The sequence below is a fragment of the Triturus cristatus genome, chromosome 7 (assembly GCF_964204655.1).
Source record: "Triturus cristatus chromosome 7, aTriCri1.1, whole genome shotgun sequence".
NCBI lineage: Eukaryota > Metazoa > Chordata > Amphibia > Caudata > Salamandridae > Triturus > Triturus cristatus.
The window spans coordinates 516,864,369-516,889,667 of record NC_140590.1 but is presented as its reverse complement, the minus strand read 5'-3'; the positions used below and the strand labels follow the sequence as shown (position 1 = coordinate 516,889,667).

At 43.9% G+C, this 25,299-nt stretch overlaps 1 protein-coding gene across 7 annotated transcripts in view; it reads right to left on the bottom strand.

Annotated features, from left to right (window-relative positions):
• SEPTIN9 (septin 9) overlaps positions 1–25,299 on the bottom strand; it is an 844,294-nt gene that overhangs the window by 4,729 nt on the left and 814,266 nt on the right. For all 7 annotated transcript variants that reach the window (XM_085616876.1, XM_085616877.1, XM_085616878.1 and 4 more), the window contains 4 exons: positions 19,154–19,271; positions 13,164–13,259; positions 11,292–11,388; positions 4,125–4,176 (listed from right to left, as the gene is read on the bottom strand). In XM_085616876.1, the coding sequence (XP_085473002.1) occupies positions 4,125–4,176; positions 11,292–11,388; positions 13,164–13,259; positions 19,154–19,271 (363 nt within the window). The remainder of the gene's footprint in view (positions 1–4,124; positions 4,177–11,291; positions 11,389–13,163; positions 13,260–19,153; positions 19,272–25,299) is intronic.

Sequence of the window (25,299 nt, the reverse complement as noted above, 5' to 3'; positions counted from 1 at the left end):
TTGCACTTCATTCCTACATTGGATCATCAACCCAGTATAGTATTTAGTGAAAATACGTTCTGAAATAGTATTTCCATAGTGGCCTCTTCCTCCCCTCGGGCTCATGCACCTGCTTTGTACGTTTGGCCTTTGCAAAGCAAACCTGAGCACATTCACCAACCCATAAGGCAGGACCGGCTTTTAACATAGCTTTGCCCGATGCGGCTGCAAGAAAGCTGCATACAGTTGCTTAAGTTTCCCGGACTGACTTTGTTCCATCATTGCTGTACGTTAAAGCTCGCCTTAGAGTGCGGAAAGCCCTTTCTGCTACTCCTTGTGGATTTACGAAGAGTGTTGGCAGTTCAATAGCCTCATTAATATGAAAAGCTAAAGCCAACTTGGGTTGAAACCGGAGATGAATAAACAATACGACAGGTACTGGTGTGTTTGAATGTTCTTCTAAAGATTAAGACTGTAGCTCACTTACATGTACTCTGCAGGGCCATCCTAAAGTGGTGTTCTTGATGGCACTAGCCTCACTGTGGAGGGTATGTTGAGGCTCAAATGGAATCGAAAATTAATTGGCCTACTTCGAACTAAATTAAAAAATTGCAAGAACGAGTTTTAAGTGTTCACGATAAACACTCATTTCAACTCTCCCAGAGAGACTTCGACTAACATTGAAAATACAGTTTTAAAATTAAAAAAAGAGAGTGCTGCTAAATGAACCTGTAATGTTTTTGCCAGAACCAATTGTTGAAGAATAAGAAAAATACTTTATGATGTCTTGAACGGTTGAAAGTAATGAGTTAGCAGAAGTAGAAAGATGCATAATGTGCAACATAACACACAGCTTGTAGAACTTCTAGCACTTTGTAACTTCTTTTGCAGTGTATAAAAGAGTTACAAAGGAGTGAATTCGTCAATGGAGGAGTCCAATCACTAGGATGAAAGGGAGGGTTTTAATGAACTATTCATTTTCCCTGCAGATTCAAGTCTGGCAGAAGCAGCAGCCTGTAATGTGGATGAACTGACATTTCAAGTAGTTGTGAATACCTTGTGTGACTTGGATGCAATAAGAATTCTAATCAATTGCACCGGATGCACTTTCCATACTATGCATGGATGGGTGGCAGCAGTTAAAAAGCATAACCAAATACCCCTGACCAGTTTATCCACATGGCTTTTCCAAGAGATCGAGCAGTGTTGATAAATGGAGGAGTAATTAGCAATTGATTTAATGGGAAGTGTATGTGAGGTGCTGCACTTCAAATACTCTAGCATGAACACCTCCTTACTCTCACATACAGGCGTTTCCAGATGATCCCTGCTTAAGAAGCCTGCAGTCCTTGGTAGGAGCGATTTCTCCTGTGCTTCTGTATGTAATATGCTGTAATCCTTGTGTCTGTCAAAACCAGTGGTGGCTCCTGCTATGGCGGTGGAGCTTTGCCCCACTGCTCTATGAGCAGTAATTAAAACAAAATTAAAATGATAATAAACAGTGTTATCATTTTAGTTGTGCGTTACCTGGTGCGGGGCAGGGCTAGACTGGCAGAACAGGGGCCAGGAGGAGGAGTGGTGCGCCACTCTAAAGTGCACGTAACTGTTTGGCCGGCCCTCTCGAGCCGACCAGAACAGTCACTGCGCACTTTGCATGTTCTGCACCCAGGCCCCATTCCCCGTCTGAGCGCTGATCCACGGCTCTCAGATCAATCCACAACGCTGCACCGCAGTGTTGTGTTTGGCTAGGGGAGTCGGGAGCCTGGGTGCTTCCTGCTTCGGATTAGTGAGCGGTGGCAGGAGCAGACAGGCCGCGGCCAGCCAGGTGGCCACCCTGAAGGTACGTTTTTTTTTCTCTTTTTCTACAACCTCTACGCCCCGCCACCTCTGATAAATAGCAGCCGCTACTGGTCAAAACAATCATTTTGTTGTTCAGTTCCGTGAAGAGTGCCTCGACAGATAGTAACACTCCTTCAATACCAACACTGATGTACTGCTGTTTATCAATAGGAAATCACTTGCTATGCATTATAATTAAGGCTCCTTGTTTTCAGTTTTTACGGATTTTTACAGATAAATACAGACAGAAAACAATGTGTTTTCTGTCTGCATTTATTTTTAAAACTGAATAAATGCAGAAAATTCTTCTTCTTTTAAGTGACTCTCAGTGCTGTCTTTCATTAATTATAGGCCAGCAGCGTAGCAGATGGACAGCATGGGAAATTAAAAAACAGGATTAAATTTCTTTAAATAAGGGCATATGTCAACATACATTTCTGGGATAATACTAGTAGTTGAAGTTCTAAACTGCACTCCTCAAATATTAAATTGTATCTACTTTACCAGTTAAGCAATTTACCCAGTGGTGCAACCTTGTTACCCTGACCAGCTCCTATCAGATACAACAAATCAAAAGAACATGAGACCAAAAACTGTCACATGAATACAACGTGCTCTTTTCACAAGGCAAAACCAAAGAAAATGATGGACGGAGTGTTGAACATTGCAAGCACTCACCCCCAGTCAACTGATCTGGGTTTAATCCATCATCGTTCTTTAGCCCACTCTGCCACCCCAGTTCAGACATGGCCATATGCAAATCAGTCTGACCCTGTGCCTCATGGGAACAGTCCAGCCCGAACTGCCAAGCCAGGTCCTCCCTGGACCGGAAACAAGCTTCCTAGGACCGGTTTCTGGCATTTCAGCCGTCTTCAGCCAGGCTTGCTTGAATCCAGTGGCAAAGTGAGCAAGGGACTCACGTCCGAGCATACCCTGCCAACTTATGACGAACAAAGCAAAACCAAAGGCACAATAAAACAAGAAGTTTATGTATCATTAATTTGGCAACATTTTGTGGAGTTTGATTGTGGGAGCCAACTTGAGATACGCTCTTGAAAGTTCATGGATTAGATTTTAATTTGTAAAACTTTTGTATTATACCAATACTTTTGAAATCATTGTAGAAAGCACATATTGCCACTAATGGGCTTGGGAAAAGAGCACCTTGTATTCAGGTGACAGTTTTTGGTCTCATGTTATTTTGATAATGCTAGTATTGGCCAGTGGATGTATGGTTATATAAAATTTGACAGCTTAAAGAGCTAAAACATGACAGACATCAAAGTATAATTGCACGTCTATCAGTTAACTAAATATGGAAATGTATTGTTTAACTTCGTTTACATACAAAAGAAATATGGATAAATACAGATAAAATGGCCAAAAAAGAAATATGGATAAATACGGAAATGTTAAAAAAATAAGTACCATAGAACTGAGAGCCCTTGTGATAATGCAGGACATGCGAGGACATCACACATTGTGCATGCATTGCAACTAGGTCGGTTGTCCAATATGTGCCTGCTTCTGCACCTCCCACTTTGGCATCATCTTCAAAGGCTTCATAAGCTCCCTGCCGTGTTTGGGTACCACCCCCGTTTAGAGTGGCATGATAAATCCATGCCCATCAGGTCACTGCAGAATTGTCTTATATGTAAAGTTGCGGCATTACTAATTCTTCGATTAATTGTAATCCCCAGCCCCCCACCTCAGTCATTCTCATACAACCCGAAACCTTGAAGGCACTTTAACTCCAGCATCAACCACCACAGAAAGTGGTGACTGAATTCCTTTTGTGTTAATGCTCGAGTCTCCAGATATTATGTTTTCTCCGCTTTCTCCATTGAGCAGCACCAATCATTCCCGAACCCCAATGGAGAAAACAATCAATCTAAGGTGAATCATGAGCATGTGTCCGGAGGCATTGTGAGTTTAATGGATGCTCGAGATCAAAGACTTCAATTAAAAAAAAAGAAAAAAAATTAACAAAAATTGCAAAATTCTAAACCCAAAACTAAATCCCAGAGAAACGCACAGGATGTAATCTAAAAAAACAAGCTGCAAATTGAAATACAGACCAACCAGTGATACTGTTGTGATATTTCAATAGAATGAAAAGCCTGTACTGTAAATAAACTGCTCTCACCACAACATAAAATGAACGACATGCACAGAGGAGTAGTCGGCATTTCTCCCCTAGATGTTTTGAACTTACTCCATACACTGCAGCAATATTAAATCAGATTAGAGCCACCCATGGCACATCCTTCAGCCCTTTCCTCCCACAATACATTCCAGCCACCTACCTGATGAGAAGGTCTCGCAGGTACGCAAACTCGCAGTGGCCTGTATTTTCAACTAAAGAGAGAAGGAAGAAAACATATTAAGCACTTTAACTTCACCTCCAGAGAAGGAGACACACACACAGTTTTGTTAACGATGAACTCACAGCAAAAATACAATACTGCTAAGGGAACGGTGCCTCAGAATAGCTTAAGGTGGATCGGAGTCAATCCTAGGTTGGGTGAGCCCGGTGAATGACCGACTCTAGGCGTGCCCCACCAGTCCAAACCATGGGCTGCAATGAAACCCTCAGTGACTGGCAGATACTTTTGGAAGGATTCCATCAATTGCCTTTTGTGGTTTTAATGTGACCCACCAGCGCCAAATGCTGTCATTTCTGTGTGGAATGCCCATGTTACCATGAACGCACGCGCACTTGGCATTACCAAGAGGGTCTTAGTACAGCATGTGCGCATTATGATGCCCAATAGCAGGGCATTCTAGACAACACTGCCTAGCACCACTGTCCCAGTTTTCAGCTATTCGCTACTAACATGACAACATGCATTGTCATATGAGGACTGTGCGCCTCCACTATGTAACACTACTGTGCGCCATGAATGTAGCTACTACAAGTCGAATTTAAATACACACTTTCTTCACTTCCACAAGTAGTATACTGTGCAGGATCCACGTCAAAATGCAAGTTTCATAGAACATTGCAAGCATTTATTTGATGTTCTCACCATATTCAAGTCTTATCCAAATTCAATAGTCTTAGCAAAGCACAACTTCTATAGTAAGATGCTTCGGCCGCCTGTTTAATGCATTAATGTCGCTGAAGTGTATCTGCTACTTATATGCCTAAATTATCTATAAGTAAGACAGAATGTCTATGAGAGGCAAAACTAATGTATTAGTAAAATGATTTGCATAGCTGGTTTATGTTTCTAGTGCTATACTTATCACTACAGCAATGTGAATTTTCCCAGCCACACAATTACCAAACCGAATGCCCTGCATATTATCATCATTGGTTGCACCACGGAGACTATGGCTAACCCGAAAGCGTCTGGTATAGTCTTGGTCGGATTAATCTCGGTCTAAAATGATAATGCACTTCTGAAATTCTACTGCTGCTGAGCAGGAGTCATGACACCTTGTTCTAGAACTGCACATTTGCCAAGTAGGTCTACCTCAATGGCATTTATTTTTCCTAACCGGTAGCTCTCTTCTGGGCATCGTCCCACAAATGTAATTTGTCCTCCTGGACGTGGGGCCTCCAGAATTAGAAGCCATATTAAACAATTTGCATGCATCATTAATGAAACTCTACAGTCTGGCTGCACTCTTTAGACCTTCTGAGGAGGTTGGACAGGGCAATTCAAAGAGCCCTCTGTGTGATGGTTTCCAATAACTTGCCCACCTAGTATTGCCCTACATGATTGGATGCCTCAATTCATACCTAGGTGCACCTGAAAGGTCTTCCCTGATAGAGCCGGACCTGCAAGGACTGTGCAATTCCACAACTACAATAGCGAACGAACGGCTTCAAGGCTTCCCAAACACTTCCCAGATTGTGAATTTGGACTTAGTCTTATTTTCATCAGTCTGCAAACCACGGTCTCTCGGTAGCGAGAGGTTTGAGGAGGCGGTTGTGATTTTCAGACCCCAACTTACCTTGCTTTGCCTATTATTGTAGTGTAGGGGTCTCAAACCTACCAGCAGGGTGGCCTCCCTTTGCTTCAGCAACGTAAAGAACACAACTATGAACCTGCTATATGGTCTTAAGCATTCCATCTATTACGGCGGATTATTCTGTCCCTCCGATTGGTTAATCCTACCTAAAACCAATGCATTTAGCTGGCACGATCATCACACTCTGGTGCAAGGCACCCTGTACCAAAAGCATCAGCCACACATCATCCTTTCAGCCCCCGTCCACACTGGATTCACACGCTTCTCGATTCGGCTCTGGATAGCATCAATATTTTATAATATTGCGGAATAGTCTTCGGTTGCCCCCTTCACCTCCCATATCACTACATCTATTCACTGGAGTAAATTAATAAATTAAAGAAATCAATCCAGTCACATAGCATCTAGCAATAGGATGGGGTCCCCCTGTAGAATGCGAAAAGGTGGGCCCGAGCCTCCAATCTCGCACATAGTGATAAACCTTGGTCCGAGCGTTGGCCTCCTAGAGGGCTGTGAATGTGACCTGCGCCACAAGGGCTTGCGTGATGTTCCTTAATTATTCACGCTTTAGAAAAATGACCCTTCACTGTGCGTTCACCTTCCCTTCCTTTAGTGGAAGACCGAGTAACGAGAGCATGTGCAAAAAAAAAACAAAAAAAAAAACTATTGACCACTAGAGAGCAGCAAAGGATTGAACATGGCTTTGATTGCGTCAAACACTTCAAACGTAGTTGTGTTTAAAAAAAAAAACCTCAACACTGGCCACAAGAGGGGAGCAGAGGCATGGAAATGAGGACATTGTTTTACATTGCCTCTAAAGTTTAGTGACCCGCTCTGTGCAGTGTGTAACGAACAAGCGCGATATATCTGACAGGAAATGCGGTCAGATGGCATAGGTCACAGAGAAAAGGCAGGAAGCAGGCGCTGCACAGACAAACAAATCGGCTCAGTGCAAATGTCAAACAAGCTTGTAGTAGAAATTAAAAAAAAAAAGGCATTGGCATAGCCAATAAGTCTCGCTCTTGGGACCTTATAAGTGTTTAGCCACGCAGCACATTATTCTGGGTGCTGTGCCACCAGGGATTAAATAGCTAAACAATGCGGTCATGAACCAGTGTGGAATAAAACAAAGATAGCTTGAGCAACTGGATGACCAAACGGTATTGTTAAGTTTTTAACTAATTGTTTTTTTTTTTTTAAAAACCTGACTTGTGAAAACACATTTTCTCGTGCCAGCTGCATTAAAACGAATATTTGATTATATATATATATATATATATATATATATATATATAGATAGATATAGTTATACACACACACACACACACACACACACACACACACGCAAAAAGACATCTTGGAATTCTGCTGACATTTACAAACCCCTCAGCTTTCGGTCTCATGGATTATTTTGACACCAGAAACCCAAAATGGCATAAATGGACCGTAATACACATTTTATATGGAATGTCTCAAAATATAGACATACTGCTGTATAAAATACTGCCGAAATTAACTGTGACCATAGAAAATGTTCCTGCCAAACAATCTGGTTATCAAAGGATGCACACGGTGCCCCATTTAGTCTATAAAGTCAGACTGCAGCATATCAAGGAAGCTTGGCTTTGCGGTTGTCTAAGCAACGCACCCTGCAAGCCTTGGCCTACTTAATTACTCATTCTTAGCTTGGGTGCACGCTTGGCATGTCTAAGAACGGGCGGCCATCCTTTCATTACGTGGCCACGAGAATGAAGGCTAGTTGTGCTGCTTCAGTATACACAAGCGCAGAAGTATACCACACCAATATGGCACCTGGGGAGTACTGCTAAACGATGGAAAGGTGAATGTCACATTCTGCGTCTTTGAGAGCGAGACTTCTGTAAGACACGCATTGTAGCAAAATTGTAGCGCTCTGCGTCATGAGCGAAACCACTGCGTGTCCAGCGAATATGTGGAGAGATGAAACAGTTATGCACCAGGCTTCTTTTCAAGGAATGGCGGTTTTCCTTTCAGAGCTGCAAACATGATCCATGCATCAACCAGTCTGTGGGCCCGCTTATTCATGTCGGACACACGCAGTCGGAGCGAGGGCAGGTCTCAGTGCACAGTAGGGCTGTTTCAAGAGCTCGTGTTTGGCTCGCTTCGGTTGTTTCGCATTCCTTTCTTCTCCCGTCCCCCCCCAGAGCCAGGTGCTACACAGCCTGCCGCGATGGAAAAAGAAAAAGGCTGTGTGGAGGGGTACATTTTCTCTCGGTCTCCACATAAAACAGGGGATCAGGCTCGTCACATGAGAAGTCATATTGGCCGCAGATCAGAAAGCGTTATGTTGACTCAAGGTAGGCTGTGGAAATGTACTTGTGTTAATGTAAAGCAGCGTAGTGTTGCTCTGTTTTTTTAAAACTACAGCGGTGCAGTTAAAAAGGAAACAAGCACACAAGTGGTGCGTGAACGTGCTAATGAAAAACAGATGGCGCCCCTGCTCGTACCCGCAAGCCATAGGCCGTGGGCGGAAACATTTTCTGGGGAAGGTGAGACATGCACCCGCCTTTGCCCACTTGCATGCTGTCTTTTTTAGAAAGACACATGCAAAGATCAATAGAAAAAAACACACGCACAAGCGTGTGAAAAGTCCAGAGCGATTCCAAGAAGTTGTTTTCCTAGAGTAGCGCATGCACGCTGCGCTAGACTCGACCTAAACAAGCATTTGTATGTACTGCAATAGGTCTCGCATTAACGAGAGTTTAAGCTATTGGCAATGCAATAGCTTAAACTCTCGCAAATGCGGGACCTATTGCATATATTTGTTTTTTACTAGCACCCATGCGGCGCTTTCACATTCATGAAGGCCACGCCTCTTTTAGACAAGCCGGGTATAAAGAAAGGGTTGTGTCCGACATTAAAGTGAAACCGTGGCAGGGGCTTTGAAATAAAGAAAAGACATCTGTTCGCCAAGTTGACAAACAGACTTTTTTTTGGGTGGGGGGGGGGGGGGTGTGGGAGGGATAAAAGCGCACATGCCGCACTTTCACTTTAACGTCAGCTGCATACCTTTCTTAGACGCGGTTTGTATAAAGAAAGGGGCGTGGCCTCTATAAATTTGTGAAAGGGCTGCATGGACGCTAGTAAATAAAATAAATAAATAAGTGTAGCCGCTAAATGTGGACCGTGCTGCTAAAATTAATTTTAAAAAGCGTGCGCTATAGATAAAGCGGACCACCATTAGTAAAAATTCTAATAAAAGTGGGCGGTGTCCGCAGAGGTAGTGGGTGGAATAAGGAAAGAGCATTAAATAAAATAGTGCTCACCAACAAAGCAGACCATGTAACACCACCAGTAAAAGGTCCAGTCTTTATAGGAGATAACAATTGCTGACAAGGCAGTACCAAGAAGGGACTAACAAGCCTACTAACGACTCGGAAGCCAGCGTTTACAAAGGACAATGACACGAGCCAATTAAAATATGGGCGGAAAAAGACACCTACCAACTCTTTCCCAAACATCGTCCTCATCCTTTTCTTCCCTTCCCACCACAGGCCTTCGAGGAAGTCCTATCTATCTAGAACCCTACTTCCGTCATCCATCCATCCCTGAAACAGGAATCCCTATTCTGAACAGATGCAGGGTGGATGATCTTGTCCAATGCACGCAGAGGCCATCATCCACATTTGCACAAACACCAAGCAAGCTCACTACACATGGCATCAAGCTTCCTTTACTCCAAAAGTTCTTTCATGAGACTACACTGTCAACCGTGATGTCCAGAATGACCCCAACCAACTGAAGTGGCAAGAAAGATCTTGGAAGGCTCCAGTAGCTCACGCAAAAAAAGAAAATCCAAAAATACTTGATTGAATGCTGCACCTGACCCAGGTCTAAGAAGCAATGCACTGCCTCGAATGCACAGGTCGTAGCAAGGACAGAGCTCAGAGACTCTCTGCCTCACTGTCCTGCTGGCAGAGCTCAGCTACTGGGGGAAGAGGGTGTGCCTCCGTCTGCAGGACTTAGGACCACAAATGGCGGTGGTATTTGTTCTATTGCTCTGTAGTGAGCCGCTGGGTAAGGATAGCATGCAGGAAACAAGCATTTACAATGCAATAGGCCTTGAATTTACACGAGACCTATTGCAAGGAAAATAATTGGCATCACGACACAGGAGGGAGGGCGGGCGGGGGGGAGGAACGGACAACGGGATGGCAGGTGGGGAGAAGGCAGGGACAACGAGAGGGAGGGCGGGTGGAAGAAGGCACCAAATCACGTTGAGCCTGCAGTAGGAGACCCTCTTTAACGAAAATAGTGCTCACAGTCTAACAGTACCGTGTAACACTCGATGTAAAGGAACCAGTCGCCATGGGAGGTGACACATGAAGAAGAGGCGGTACTAAGGAGTGACTAACAAGCCTATCAACGATTCATACGCCAGCGTTTAGGACAGGCGGTGACAAGTCAATCGCAAATATGCGCAGAGAGTGGGCAGAGCTTCTATTAACCTACAATAAGCCTCGCAGAGCAGCCATGCGCGCTGGCTCTAGGTTCGACCTAAAAAGGCTGCCATGCGAGGAGGCTGCCAAATTAAATCAGAAGCTCCACAATTAGTGTATGGAATTAAAAGATTTTTGAAACTGGGCATTTGGTGCCAAACCAAAGTGTAGAATGATGCGTGTTCCCACTTACCTTTTGGTGCAAGTGGATATTTAAGTGAAAAATGCATTTTGATTGTCAAACATCATGCTGCATGCGGGGAGTGGCCAATTGAGCATTTCAGGGGCATTAAGTGCATTTTTGAGTTGCTACGAACTGCTTCTATATTTAAAAATAAATAAAAAAAAACATTTTATATAGCGCTCATCACTTTTTTACGATTTTAAAGCGCTATAACTAGAATCTGCCACCACCACTTCAATGGCACTCAAGCAAGGTGCCAATCAGAGGTCATTTAGGGCCAATAAAGATTATTAGCCACCCCACAGCCATGTCCCAGGTAAGTGAGGCACATTGTGGATTCCAGTGTCTCCGTTTTGTGACAGGGAATGCAAAGGAAAGAGAGGAAGGGGGTTGCACAGTCAAGGGAAGGAGAGAGGGAGTGACTGACTCATGGTATCAGACACTGTGCAGAGTACCTCAAAGGGGAAAGAGCCTAGTATGTGTATTGAATTAGAAATCGCTATTCACAGCCCTGTTTTTTTCCATTCTTCTACCATCTGTGGCTTGTTTGAAAAGACGCATTTGTTTCCCTCCCTGTATCATGGCTCAGCTTGATGATGCTGCCACACTTCTGTTCTGTTGCCATAGTTGCAACCTCTGGGCATCATGCAAAAAGGGTTCACAAGGATCCACACTACGCACATTACTTTTGTCCCCCCCCCCACACACACACACACACACACACACAACCCCTTCATACCCTCCACAACCTGGAACCCGTGACTTCCTGTACAAAGAACATTTGGAAAAGGCAGGGGCAAGTGGGAGGAGTGGAAGAAAGATGCTCTTGCCTTCAATGGTGCCCCACTTGGTCTTCCTGCCCAGGATTCTTCGGCCATTTACTTGGTACTCCTGGTCACTGCCCACCACAGCAAAGGGGATCATTTCCTGCAGAACACACCAAACCATGGAAGGGTTATACAAACTGTGCACAACATTCAGGTAGAGGAAAGACTGTTTAAGAGCAGGGTACGACGCGGAGCATGTTTTTCGTGTGTGCACAGTTTACACCCAGTGGCAACAATGTTGGGTAAACCAGATGGACCAATGGTGAAGGAGGATCAGTGAAGACTGGATATTCACCTGGACTAGCCATATTCCCAATTCCTGTGCCAGATCTCACAGTAGATAAGACACTGTAATATGGCTGAAGGATTCCTTTGGGAACAAAGCAGAATGGACGACCCCTTTCCCAATAAATTACACTGTCTCGACACACAAACCTATATATACACACACATAACTTGACAGTAAACTTAAAAATTAGAGTGCTTCTATTGTGCATCATTGGATAACGCTGCCTCCCACCCGCCCCTCGCACTGGTCACTATAAAGTTGCATTTGCAGTTCTATTTCCATGGAGTGTCTCCAGCCTGCTTTGTAATGTACCCCCTTGCACTGGCCACTGTGCCCATTTTTGCACTTTGCTGTCTTGTCATGGTTTGTGGCCACTCTGCTTTGTTTTGGAATGCTGCACAGAAGTACCATGATGTAATTAATCTGTTTTTTCTCGACCCTCAGCTGCACCCGCGCCCCTGCTCGCTCCTCGGTTCAATTGATTGCATTTCCAATGTGGTCCAACCCGTAAAAACTATTTAAATCGAGTGAACGATTCTTCGGATATCTGCTTGATGCCCAGTTGGGTCTTTCCCAGTCTGATACCCGAGCTCCTCGCAGACACCAGGGCTCGCTTCCTCGGCATGTATTAAACAATAAAGAGGTATCCGCGGGCAGCAGGCATGGTCTGGGCAGTATGGTATTCTGGCATTGGTTATGAAACTGAATTTAAAAACCTAGAGTTCAGATCAAGATTCCTGGGTTGAGAAGAAGTTTACCATCACAATCTGCTTGCTGCAGCACGTGTCACATTGTGTACTGTCGCTTAGACAGATGTTCGGAGGTTGACCCTAGCCCACGCCTCGAGGTAGGTATGGAGGGACACAGACAATTTTCCCCAACCTATACCGTACTACACATGAATAGGAGCTGGTCCGTGAGCAGGACATACCCACGGTTTCTTCTGCAAAACTGAACACACTGAAATAATCAACAGACCTGCTTTTTTGAACAATCAATTTCGATGGCACTGAAATGTAAGCAAATGTTAGGCCTGGTCAGCCTGCTAGGATGGCTTGTATGTGTGGGACTTGGCCTGTCAGAGAGCGCACCGCATTCCAGCAGATGTGCTCATGTAAACTGTACCAATCACACTGCTTTCCCTCACTCCCCTAGCAGCCAAATGTTCCAGCTCATCTTCTGAGAGTTCCCACAAAACAAGACCGAAAAAGGATGAGGCCTCTTTCCAGCCTTACAACTGCACTGGCTGGACGCAGCCTTGCTGATGGTCAGCTGCCCAACGTGCTCCTAGCCTAGAAGGATCTCCATGTCTGCCCAATAGCTACTCTTACTTTGACAAGGCAAACAGACGGAGTGGCAGTCTCCATGGTGTTGTGCTCTATACACCTTCCATAAACGATAAGAGTTCTCTCTAGCATACACACGCTGCAATTCTGAAAACTGCATGGAGGTGGTTTGAAGTCGAAAGATCGCAAGCCATGCTTCACACATAGACTAAACCGAACATGAAAGTAGAGCTAATCCTCTGCACCAAGGGTCCTTCAAGGATGTACTCCGATGCAGATCTGGGAATCCCTGGCACTTACCCTAATCTTCTCATTTAGGAGCCGGTCCTCTGCATCTTCATCAAACTCCTTCTGGGGATACACGTCGATGCCGTTCGATTGAAGGTCAGCTCGGATCTGTGGCAAAAAGACACATTGATTAGCAGTAGCAAAGACTTGGCCTCATGACTAATTGGGAAGATGGGCATTCAAAGCACCTCCGCAGACCCCCGAGAACCAGAGGATTGCCCATTGAAGCTCTCGAAACCCGCCAACAATGACTTGCGTACCTCCGCAGACCCCCGAGAACCAGAGGATTGCCCATTGAAGCTCCCGAAACCCGCCAACAATGACTTGCGTGTGTGAGGAGAATGGTTCAAGTCCAGACCAACCCATTTGAATATACACCTGGATGTGTGCTGCATGCATCTATCATGAGTGGTTACCATTTCAAAGGATACAGATATGATCATTTGACTCTAAAGGCAACAATAATAAGAACTGCCCAGGAGTGGATATCGCTGGGAAAACAGGGTCCTAGTACAGTCCTCAAAATCATTGTCCAGCATGCAAACAATCCCTCTCGTACACCTTCAACCAGCCCCAGATTTGGAACCCCGACCTTCGATGGCCAACTGATGTATGAGCAAGAAAAAAAAAAAGTGATAAGTGCTTTAGAAGTTACATGTGAAGTTTTAAAAAGCCTGTATACTCAACAATTGCCCAAAATAAAATGCCACCTGGTTACAGCCTAGTATAAAGCATTTGAACAAGGAGCTAGCAGTTTGCCTCGTCTGAAAACCCGCATTATGCACATACCATAACATCACAGGCAGGTGGGACTCTGAGGCAAGACCTTATGTATTCCAACCTGTGACCCTCGCCAGCTCGGACTCTATGAAGAAAGGAGGAAGGGACTCTATTCTCCTGCAGTTGCCCTGCGTTTTATAGTGAAAGCCCAGCTCAATATTTAGTCTTCCTCAGGGGCGCTGCCACCACTAAACTTCTGTTGGCAGCAGGGAGTTTATAAGTGCATTAAAATAAAGTTCCAGGCTCAAACGTCTTCAGGGAGACATATGTCTGAAGTGTACCCAAAGTCTGAAAGAGACCACCTAATGCCTCACACGGTGCACTGCCTCCGGAGCCAGATAGTGAGACAGATCAGGGCCTCTAAAAGAGGTACCATGAGGGGCACTGCCAGCCTTTAAGACTGGTCCCACCTGGGTGTCTGTGGCACATAGGGAGTAAGGATGACACAAGCAGAGTGACCTGTCAACAGGAAGAGGTGTGGCGCCGCGGCCAGGGCGAAGGAAGAGGTGTGGCGCCTCAGCCAGGGCGACTGACTCCGGAATCTGGGGATCACGGTTCGATCCCCAATGCCGGCAGCACATTAGCCCAGCACCATGTGACTCTGGGCAATAGCTTGCTTAATCTTCCCGACGGACCCCAGCACCTAGAGACCCTTACGGGTGATTGTTCGCGCTTTACAAATGTGGATTATTATATTATACAAATGTGGATTAGGTCAGTCACAGGCAGAAGTCCTGCAACCTGGGTGTCTGTGGCACACAGGGGGTAAGGATGACACAAGCAGAGTGAACGGTCAACAGGATTAGGTCAGTCACAGGCAGAGGTCCTGCATTTCCTTCAACACGATCATGTGGCACGTAGGGTCACTCTGAAACGAGGAGAACTTTGGTACTCGCTGTACACTTCGATGTCCAGGGGTTGCAGCCGCACTCGAAGACTATACTCCTACACTCATACCCCTGCAGGACACCACATGGCTCCCTCTACATGACCAAACAAAAGTAGTCCACAAATTCAGAGCTCTAGGACAACATCAAATTAGTTACCACTCTTAGTGACCGCGGCTCCAACATCACACTAGTGCGTCTTCAGAGATGAACTGCTTTTGTACCCAAAGTCCTTTCACCCCAAGAAGTTAACACCACCTGCTCCTTTCGCCATTCGCCACCCTCCTCCATAGGGCACTTTCTTGGACAGACCTCTTTCAGTAGTGGCCTACATCACAAATCTGACCTCCGGATACTAAGTAATGACAACCGGCAACTCCTAGTATTAGGGGGTCCCACCTACCACAGTAACAGACCCCCACGAACGATGTTCAAGCCTGCCATACTCTAGGAAATGTATGCAGACTCCGCCCACACTGTATTGGCTGAGCCCTGATTTTCAAAGTGCACTATTGCTACAATCTAGGATCAACTGTTCTGGCTAGGCCAGATGACCAACAACCTGACCGTAGACTTTGAATAAAATGTGTCTTTCTCCTAAGCACCTTGATTGTAGTAACTCCACCAGGTTCTCAACAACACTGGGTAAAATTCGACAGTTTCCATTTTCAAAACGTCTCAATGCCCTTCTCACTACCCACAGAGGAGCAATTTCTTCTGCCCCCCCAAAAAAATTTATCAAAACGCACCTGTTTTTATGGCTAACATCTTTGTAGTCCATTCAATTTCTCTTTAGAGACAACATCCTTTGTGACACTGCATGTTTGTTAACGCATTTCACCTCCCTTTATGCCATCAATTCAGTTTTTGATTAAACTCAAAAATCCAGACAAACACCGGCATCTGCAACACTCGAAGCGGGTAGCAGCAGATCAGTCTTTAGCTCTATGAAGTCTAGCCAGTATGTTGCAGTACAATTAAAGGCTTACGCACCCGCTATGGCCATACTATGTAGAGCTAGATGGATTTACGCATGCCCCTGCACAAGTGTTCGAGTCGATACTTGAAGCATGTCGCATCTGCAGCAACATGCTTGCCTCATCTTCTAGAAGCCAAATCTCTCACTGGAGAAATCAATTTCAGGCCCTTGGTCACCATCACGCATTCCAGCATCCTTAGCGGCACCTCCAGAAATGAAAGTTCATTCCCTAGTGCCCGGTGCAAGTATGGTGGACACAGTATGCCCTGCGGATACAGATCCAAAGCTTCGACGAAGAGCACATTAGTGGCCCTTCGAAGCACATCATTGGAACATCAACCATGTTCTCCCTTTTTAAAAGCCGTTAAGACTTCAGGCTTATCCCAGTAGCGTTGGGGAAAGGTGCTATTCTTTGCACTCTTCTGGTCTTGGGTTTCAGCCAAAACCGCCAACACCAAAAAGTAAATTCTCAATGATTTAGCAAAATAACTGAAGAAAAGTCATGGGATACCGAGCGCGGTGGCAACTACTTGGTGGGTAAGCACTCCTTAAAGCCACAGAGCACAAATGTCTAATTCCGAGGAGAACTTAAGACATGTACTGGTTGCTTGCCCGGGAAGCTTAATATGAATCTTTTAGAGCTGGGAGCGGTGCAGCTGTGGTTGGCCGGAAGCAGAACAGGCTTTGTTACAGCCAGCACATGTATGATGCAACTTGGTTAAAGAAGGCTGCTGCGTATTGAGAAGCAACCTTTCTATTCTTCCAAGGTCATCTTCCCAAGTAATATTAATTCAAGCCAGCCTGGTGGGAGATCAGAACCCGGAGATAAAGTATTTATGTAGGAACAACAATGCCAGTCTAAAAGCTTTGAAATAGAACTTCAGTCACCCAAAAGACTGTCAAATATACAGGACCACAAAGTCATGCACTGACCACTTCCTAGGGATGAACAGCCCACAGATAGATAAATCGACTTATGAATGAGAGGCAGAGTAAAAGAGGGATAGGACGAGCAAGGAACAAGTCGAATATTGGACGAAAGCAATGATCAATGTATTACAGGGCTCTACACTGCCATTTCTGTTGGATTTGGATACTTTTTTTTGCCACAGATTCTGCATTAAAACACCAGTATGCTAAAGGGCTGACCATTACACAGGAGTTTCATCTTTCTATCAGCACTGAAGGCTTTTCATGTACAGAACAAGTAAAAGAAAATATACAGCGAGATAGTGAGTGCAAACATTCAACGAAGAATGGGGACAAAACCTCTTGAAGGACAGTAGTTACGCAATTGAGTTCCCTGAAGGAGGCAAAATGTCACAACAAGTCGAGAGTAGGAGCTAAATAAGCAACACTGAATCTTAATATGGAGCGGCTGACTGGCATGCTGTCCAATCCTAGCTTTAGTAGAGTGATTCAAAGAGACAGAGGTGTCAAGGCAAATTGTACACACCTCTACCGGCTAAAATGGAATCTGAACAGACGCAAGGCTCAAAAGTGCATAATAATGTGATAAGCGCAAAATTACAGCTGAATTAACTACACATCAGTGGGAAAACTAACCCCTGGCAAAATTCAGGTGAACAGCAACTAACCCCCCCCTTTCCCTCTTTCCTCTCCTGGGGACTTCTTTCTTCTGTATTGGACTTTGCAATTCTAACTATTTTAACTATTGTAACCATGTGCCCTTTACCAAAGCACTCCTTCTCCCCTTGTTGGGGAGGGATCCAACATTTATACCCTGGAGTCTCAGAGAACCCTCAGAGAGTCCACAGCGTCAAGGGAGCCACACAAAGCGGAGGTGTGGGAATGGCGCCCCTTGCCAAAGCACTCCCTCCCCCCTTGTTGGGGAGGGGTCTAGTATGTATGCCCTGTAGTCTCAGAGACCCCTCAGAGTCCACAGCATAAAGGGAGCCACACACAGCGGAGGTGTGGGAATGACACCATTTCCACTGGGATCACATCACACCGGACGTTGGACATTGTTTTTCCTCGTCTTCCGGTTGGGTTTCTTTCACCCTACCCCAACTCTTTCCCACTTTCATTCTTTGTCTACCTCCCCTGCTCCTATCCCCTCTCCCCTGAATCTCTCCCCTTGCCTGCTTTTTCCCTTACGTATTTGTTTTTAACGCTTGCAACTACGCTTCAGAAACTTGTAACTATGCTCTGAAACTGTAACTTGTAACTATGGAACTTGTAACTATGCTCTGAAACAATGCTCGTCCTCATGTAAAGCGCTCCGATACCTCCGGGTCTAGCCAGCGCTATATAAAACTTTTCAAATAAATAAAACCACAGAAGTGCATTACATTAAAAGGCAGCTCTGGTGCTACGCACTAAATCAGTGCCATGGTGAGTCTGAACAAAACACTCCAACAGGCATTGGAGAGAACCACTATGCACAAGGAATGAAAGTGCTAAAATCCAGTAGAATTGAATCCAAAAACCAGGCAATATTTATTTTTGTTCTATATCTAAAACTGCTTCTTTTTTTTTTTTTTTTGAGAGGGGCAGCATTTAATTGCGCTGCACAGTTTGAAATTCTACTCGAGGAGCTATAGAAGGCACCGAAACCCCAGCCCTGGATGTTGGCATTGTTTTTCTTAACAATGTTCTACTATGAGCTCTCCCTCAAAGAACATTGCTAAGTAAACCAGGACCGCTTGGCATCACCTCTCCCTCCAAAGAAAGTGAAATCTGACGTCCTAGAAACCGACTTGAGAGCAATAGTCCAAGCCCTTTCCCCCTCTTGCACCTAAATGTCAATTTCGCTGACATCACACTGAGTTTGCCAAAAAGTTATTGAAGTGGCAGCACATCCCAAAGGATGGAAGGAGTTTGGGAGATCACTCCAGCCCCAATGCATGGCCATTAAAGGACATCGTCTTACGCGGTAAAGAAATTAACGACCTCAGTTTGACAATACCACACCAAGAGCCAGGACATATCCAAACGGAAAAGAAAAACACAAAAAGCTTTCTCCATCTAGGATACGGATACGATGATCAGGAAGAACACCGCATAGGCATCAGAATTGTCCCAATCGTTCTGCAATTCAGAAAGCACCAGAAGACCAATCTCTCCAGAGAACGCTACGTCTTCACTATACGACTCCTCGCCCACGAGCATCCCGCTTCATAGTAAAAGCCCTAGTTTAGCACTCGGTTGATCTCTAGCTGGGTGAGCATCCTACACATGCCTGACCATACGTGCAGGGAGAAAGACAGAAAATGAATAGATTATACACGTGCATCAATCACGGAACATTCCACTCACTGCATGAGCATACCTTAAAATTAGCATACCGATTTGTACCAATATATACACTGGGAGTTGAAAAGGGTGAGCCTTACCCGCTGTTTGAAGTAGTCCCTCTCATCCAGTGTTAGTGTGTCTGCTTTGGCGATAACAGGAACAATATTCACCACTTTGCTTAAGCGTCTCATGAACTCTATGTCCAGTGGTCTGAGGCTACAGAATGAAAGGAAAAAATCTTGAATGAAATGAATTCGAAATGAAGCTTCTTTAGAGAGCAGGCTGGAAGGAAGCCTTCCACCTGTAATGAAGAGCGATTGGCTTGGAGACAAAACACAATGGCCAAAGTAATCAAGAAAATTAAGATCTTCAAGACCATGCTCTTAATACAATTAACTGGGCATGTAAACAAACAGTCTGGCAAAGACAGTTCAATGAGCCCGAAGAAACAAACCGGAAAGGAGACAAAATGTAAAGTGTTAAACTGGGGCAGAAAAAAAAAAAAGACTAATGGTTTCCTAAATATTAAATTCCGATTTCTCTTTCACGCCTCATTCAACAGCTTTCCTGATCCTTCCCACCTCATGGCAAAAGTGAGCCAGTGCCATTCTGGAATCAAGCACAACTTATCAAAACACCCCCAGTTTAAAGAAGTGCCTTCCGGAACTGCTCAATAGTGAAGGATGGGTGATCATGAACTTGCCAGTAGCACAAACATACTCCTAAAAGCCACCAACAACTAAAGGGAATAGGCGAGCAATCCAAAATACTGGTGAAGTTAGGCTTTACTGCAAGACACTGCAGAGCATTAAAAAAAAAAAAAAAAACACCACAGAGAGCAGACGCCTTTCCGGAGAAAGAAGCTGGACTTCTAAATCTCCCCCAAGGTAGACATTTTAGGATACTGCGTGGTTTGCAAAATTGCTCAAAGAAGAGTTGAATTTATTTAAAAAAAGGCAAACTATTCTCTGGAGGGCTCAATTTTTAAAAAGGACACTAGAATGAAGATTGCAGACATTACTTCTATTAAAAGGGATGGTTTGGTCAGCTGTGAGAAGTTGGTCAGAAAAAGAATTCTATGGCAATATTATTTGCTATCAGTAAGGAGAGAATTTGGCTTTTGGGATATTAGGACTGTGGGCTTAACATACTGCTTTCAAAACGTATTGAAATGAACTCTGGAATGAATTTACAATAAGAGATTTAGACTTAACTATTATTCCACCATTTGAGTCATTGATGGCCCTGAACACATTCCACATTATCGGAAAGCAGCAGTACCCACAGGCCAATCCTAATTTCATTTGGAGGTGAATTTTACTACTACCTTAAGAGTTCAGGACTCGTAATGTAAGGAGGACAGGGTGCAGAGGCCAACTATTTATATCGTTGTTGTGGATGAAAAAAAAAAAAAAGAAACGTTAACACACTTTGTCCCCATCACTTTCTTTTCATTATTACGAGAAACTAGGATTTACGTGTTTGCGGATAGAAAGGAACATAAGAACTTTAAAAGAACCGTTTGTACTCGTAGAAGAGATGATCTTTAGATTTTAGGCCACCTTATTAAGTACATAGACAGTTGAGGAATGCTGCAAAAATGAGAATTTTTTGAAGATGCGTATTCTTTGCAATATTAAGATCCACTCACTTTGTATACGTACAATTGTGTGTAATCATTTTACAATAGATTAATAATTACCAGTGACCAACATCCTTTTGGGATTTTATATATTGAGGGCCTAGGAATGTCACATGAGGATTGTGACATGGTTACAAGATGTAGTTGACAGAAACAAACATCTATTACTTACTAATAATGAAATGCAAAACTTTCTCTGTGCAGCAGTAGGAGGATGCTTTGTTGCACAGCAGTGTGGGCATTTTTATTTAGGGCCAGTGAGACTAGATTAAAGGATATAGAATTTACTTTCACTAAACCGAACGTTGCGATATGGCACATTAGCCCAACCATAAATGTAAGGTTTGGTCAAAGCAAGACGAATTATCACACAACAGAATTTTTTATTAGGAATTTGGGCAAGGACAGGCACCGGAAATGCAATATGCACTTCAAGATGAATCATTACAGAAGCAGCTATGGAGACCAGATGAGTTGGCACCATGAGAAATAAATACACCTCCAACATGGCCGTTACTGTGAGCTTCAACAAAACAAATACATTAGAAGCTGGGGAATAAAAATAAAGTGCGCCTTTAAAGCACACAAGACTTCAGGACTTCAAACAACACACTGGTACATTAACCCATTGAGAGACAGCACTAGCTTTACAGTTAAACAGAAAGCCGTCAGCCTTTTTATGAGCAGCAAAAACATCAATTTAAGACAAGAGTCAAGCTCAGATAGCTATGCTAATGCTTTCAGGCCAGTATGGTTGTATTGTGCAGGACTGCTTATCACACTAAAACACTAAAGAAATAGAAGTGTGAATGAACATGTATGAGTAAATAGAATATGGACATGTATTAGTTTTAAAAACCAACAATCAAATATCTTTATTCGATTCAGACAAAGTGAATCATAAAAGATTACATGCATTTCAAATTTCTTAGAAACAAATACATACATATAAATTTCATTGGTATCAAAAAATGAAAAAGTGCAGTTCACATTTCAGCCAAGAGATCATAAATCAACGCTTTGTTACTATTGTTTTCCGTCTTGCTTGAGTCACCCTAAGAAATCTTGCAAGTGCCACACACGTGTGCAGACTGGGGAGCAATTGTAGGTATGAAAAGGCCGGCCTGCATTGTTTAAAATTTAGTGATTTCAATAAAGATACAATAAAAAAAACTTCAGATCCTTATAGAATTCACAAAAAAGTGCGATGTGCATGGTTGATTGGTTTGATACATTATCACATGGGCAACGTTGTAAATCTTTTGACCAGTCATTGGGGTTTGGGAAACTGATCAAGCGGTGGAAGATGTTTAGTCTAAAACGAGTTAAAACAAAATCGATGTTGTGCATTAAGAACATTAATAAGGTATGGTTGCATGGATAAAAGTAGTCAGGACCGTTTGGTTGGGTTTCACAGTTGTTTTGCCCAATTCCACGCATAATCGCAGATCCGCCAGATGGTTTAAAGACTCTGTTTTTAATCCTTTCCTTAAGATGTTTAACAGGGATTCTGGATGCTCATAGAATTCCAAACGGCCCATATCTGTCAAGTAATGCTTATTAAACTTTAGCCAGGGGATCTTTAGGGCCATTTCAGAGTCATAGCAGTCCTGGACTATGGCACGATTCAAGTCCATATGTTCCGAGGTCCATATTTTGTGCCATAGTAAGAGTGGTCGAGTCCTTACCAAGTCTCTTAGGTACTTAGTGTACAGCTCTGAGTGACATACATAGTTTGAGCAGCTCAAGGGAGTGCTAAAAGGTTTTTGAAAAACACATTTTTCACCGCCTGTAATGGTTCAACGTTAGCATAACCCCAGATGTCTGAGCCATACATTGTAGATAGATAACATTTCTTTAAGTTGCTTGTTGCCCAATTTCCTAGCACAATTGCGAAGTGCCGCAATCGATCTAAAAAATTGCAATCTTCGGGATTCAATTGCACTTTTCCATGTACCTTCGCTATCAAATAAGATACCCAGATAGGGAAATGTTCGTGTTTGGGGTAAAATTTCCTTTCCTACATGTATATTCCGGCATTTCGTCCCCCCCCCCCCCCCCATTTTCATAACAAATGTCTTGCTTGTGTTAATTTTCAGCCCTAGATTTTCCATGCACAGGATAAATGTATCAAGAAGACGTTGCAGAGCTACTGGAGTGCATGCCATAAGAACGGCATCGTCCGCATAAACACCGGAATTGGTCGTTGTTTTACTTGCGGCATATCCGCACTCGAACTAGCCAGAGTGTTACCCAGATCATTTAGGTAAAGATCGAATAGAAAAGGGGCAAGCACACACCCTTGACAGACCACTTTTTCTATTGTGAATGGCCGGGTACAGTCTCCTTTAATGCCAAACCGTACCCTAGCGTGTCTGTTCGAGTACAGTTGTCTTAAAATGAGCAATAATTGCACCGTCGATACCCACTGAGCTCATCACGGACCATAGTTTCTCATGGATAACGCAGTCAAAAGCGGACAGGTCAACGAATACCGTGTACAGATTACTATCTTTAATGCGTGTATACTGCCCAGTAACAAGTTCATGTTAATTGCTTGCTCAGTTTGGCACTTGCTCAGTAGTGCCAATGCCCTGGCAGAATCCATATTGTAAGTCAGAGATCCTGTTGTTGCGGTCAGCCCAGCTTTGTAACCTAACTAAAATTATCCAACCCACCACCTTTACTAATGAATCAAGTAAGGAGATCGGTCTGTAATGCGATGGGCAGTTACGGTCACCTTTTTTGAATATGGGTACAATTTGAGACTCTGCCCAAGTCAAAGGTAGCCCTGTACATTGGTAAGATCTAAAAAAGTTGGTAAGATGGGGAGCCCAGAGATCGGTATTAGCTTTGAATAGATGGATTGGGAAACCAATTATTTCAAGGGCGGAAAAACACAGATATGGACAAATAACAATCAAATAAGAAATTAAAGTCTATATAAGTAGAGACTGAAAGGTAAAAAAAAAAAAAAAAAAAAAAAAAAAAAAATTTAAAACAAAAAAAAAAACAAGAGAGCACGAACTGTATACCTCCAACTTGAAACGTGAGGTCTAAGGTCTTTTACTGTTGGGCTGAGCTGAAGACACCACTAGCAGTAAAATGCAACACTTCCTACAACGAAAGCAAGGTTATTCTCCTCTGTCAGCGCAAGACGCCATCACGCGACACAGAGATCAACTTTCAAGTAAACAAATATGAATAATGTAAGATGACAAACTGTGGATCTGAAGGGTGAAGTTTCAACTCTGGTCCGATGCCAGCAGAGGACAGAATCCTATTGCCATCATAGAAAGCAGCCAAGAGTTCACTGGCATTACATTATTTCAGCCCTGGGCGCTCTTTTTAAAAGTTGTAATCTGATACTTCAATCACATACGTTCAATCAAGGTGAACCAAGACTAGCAGTTCCTAAATACAGTGAATTTTAAAGAGACAGTCCAGAAATACAACAAGATGTGCCCGGATGACATGGAGCAATCCGGTAACCCCAGGGTAGAGTGCTCACTACCCAACATGTAACCTCAGAGGGAGTTCTGAAAATAGTGGGTCAAACTGCAACAATAATCAATTCTAAAACCAATAATAAATGAACTACTACTACTACAACCACCCCAAACACCACGCCGCCCAGTGCCACAGCACAAACGATCCAGTAAACTTTAGAGGCCGAATGTTGTTCTATTATGACCTCATCAGGTCAGCATTCTCTGACCAGAAAATGGCCACTGAGCGTTACCCGTTTTCATTCTCTTTCCTCTTAAAAGATTCAGCAGTCATTGCTCTCCTCACTCACGTTTCTTCCCACATCCACCACAATGAAATACCCAGAGGCGCACGGATGGAGCTTTGGCAGCCCATATTATCCTAAACTCCTGGCACGGCAGCCATATTTGACGAGATGCCCATACCTTGTATGGAGTTCTCATGCAGTAGGTACTTCAGAAGATACCCTTCTTGGTTGAAAAGCTACTTGGGCCATTGACCCAATCGACTCCTAAAACTCCCGGAAGCAGAAGCCCATCTGCGCTCCATGCGCTGCAGGCAGCCTTGGCAAGACCTCAAGGTGGCCACTCTCGGGCATACGATGTGTCGCCGTAGTACTGCGTTTCCGGCACTTGCAGCTTAGGTTTTTAATATTATAATTGCAGAACCTCGAACTCCAGCATGCAAAGTAAAATCAAGGTCCTCCCTTGAGATGGGACCACAAGCTCTGCCGCGGTGCTCTTATTCCGACAAGGAATATGGGGGCTCCATTAGGGCGGGGGAAGGCGGGAATAGGGCTATGTCACTCACTACAACTGACCTTCAAAATTCCATGCATTCCTAAAACTTGCAAGTTTGGTTCTGATTTCAGTTGCGTTTTTCCAGCTTTCCTCTGTTTGCTGCATGTTAAAGTTGTAGTGTGCTTATTTCAGCAGCTTTACTACCGGCCCTTACTGTTGCATGAAGAATTGCTCCCAGGAGGTCTCCATGGCGTAGTATAAACATTACATAACATCATGCAGGTCACACTGGAATAATCAGGACGTGCAGACATTGCCGTGCATATCCAGATTATTTGGGGGGAGTGGGGGGGGGATGGGAAGCATCAATTTC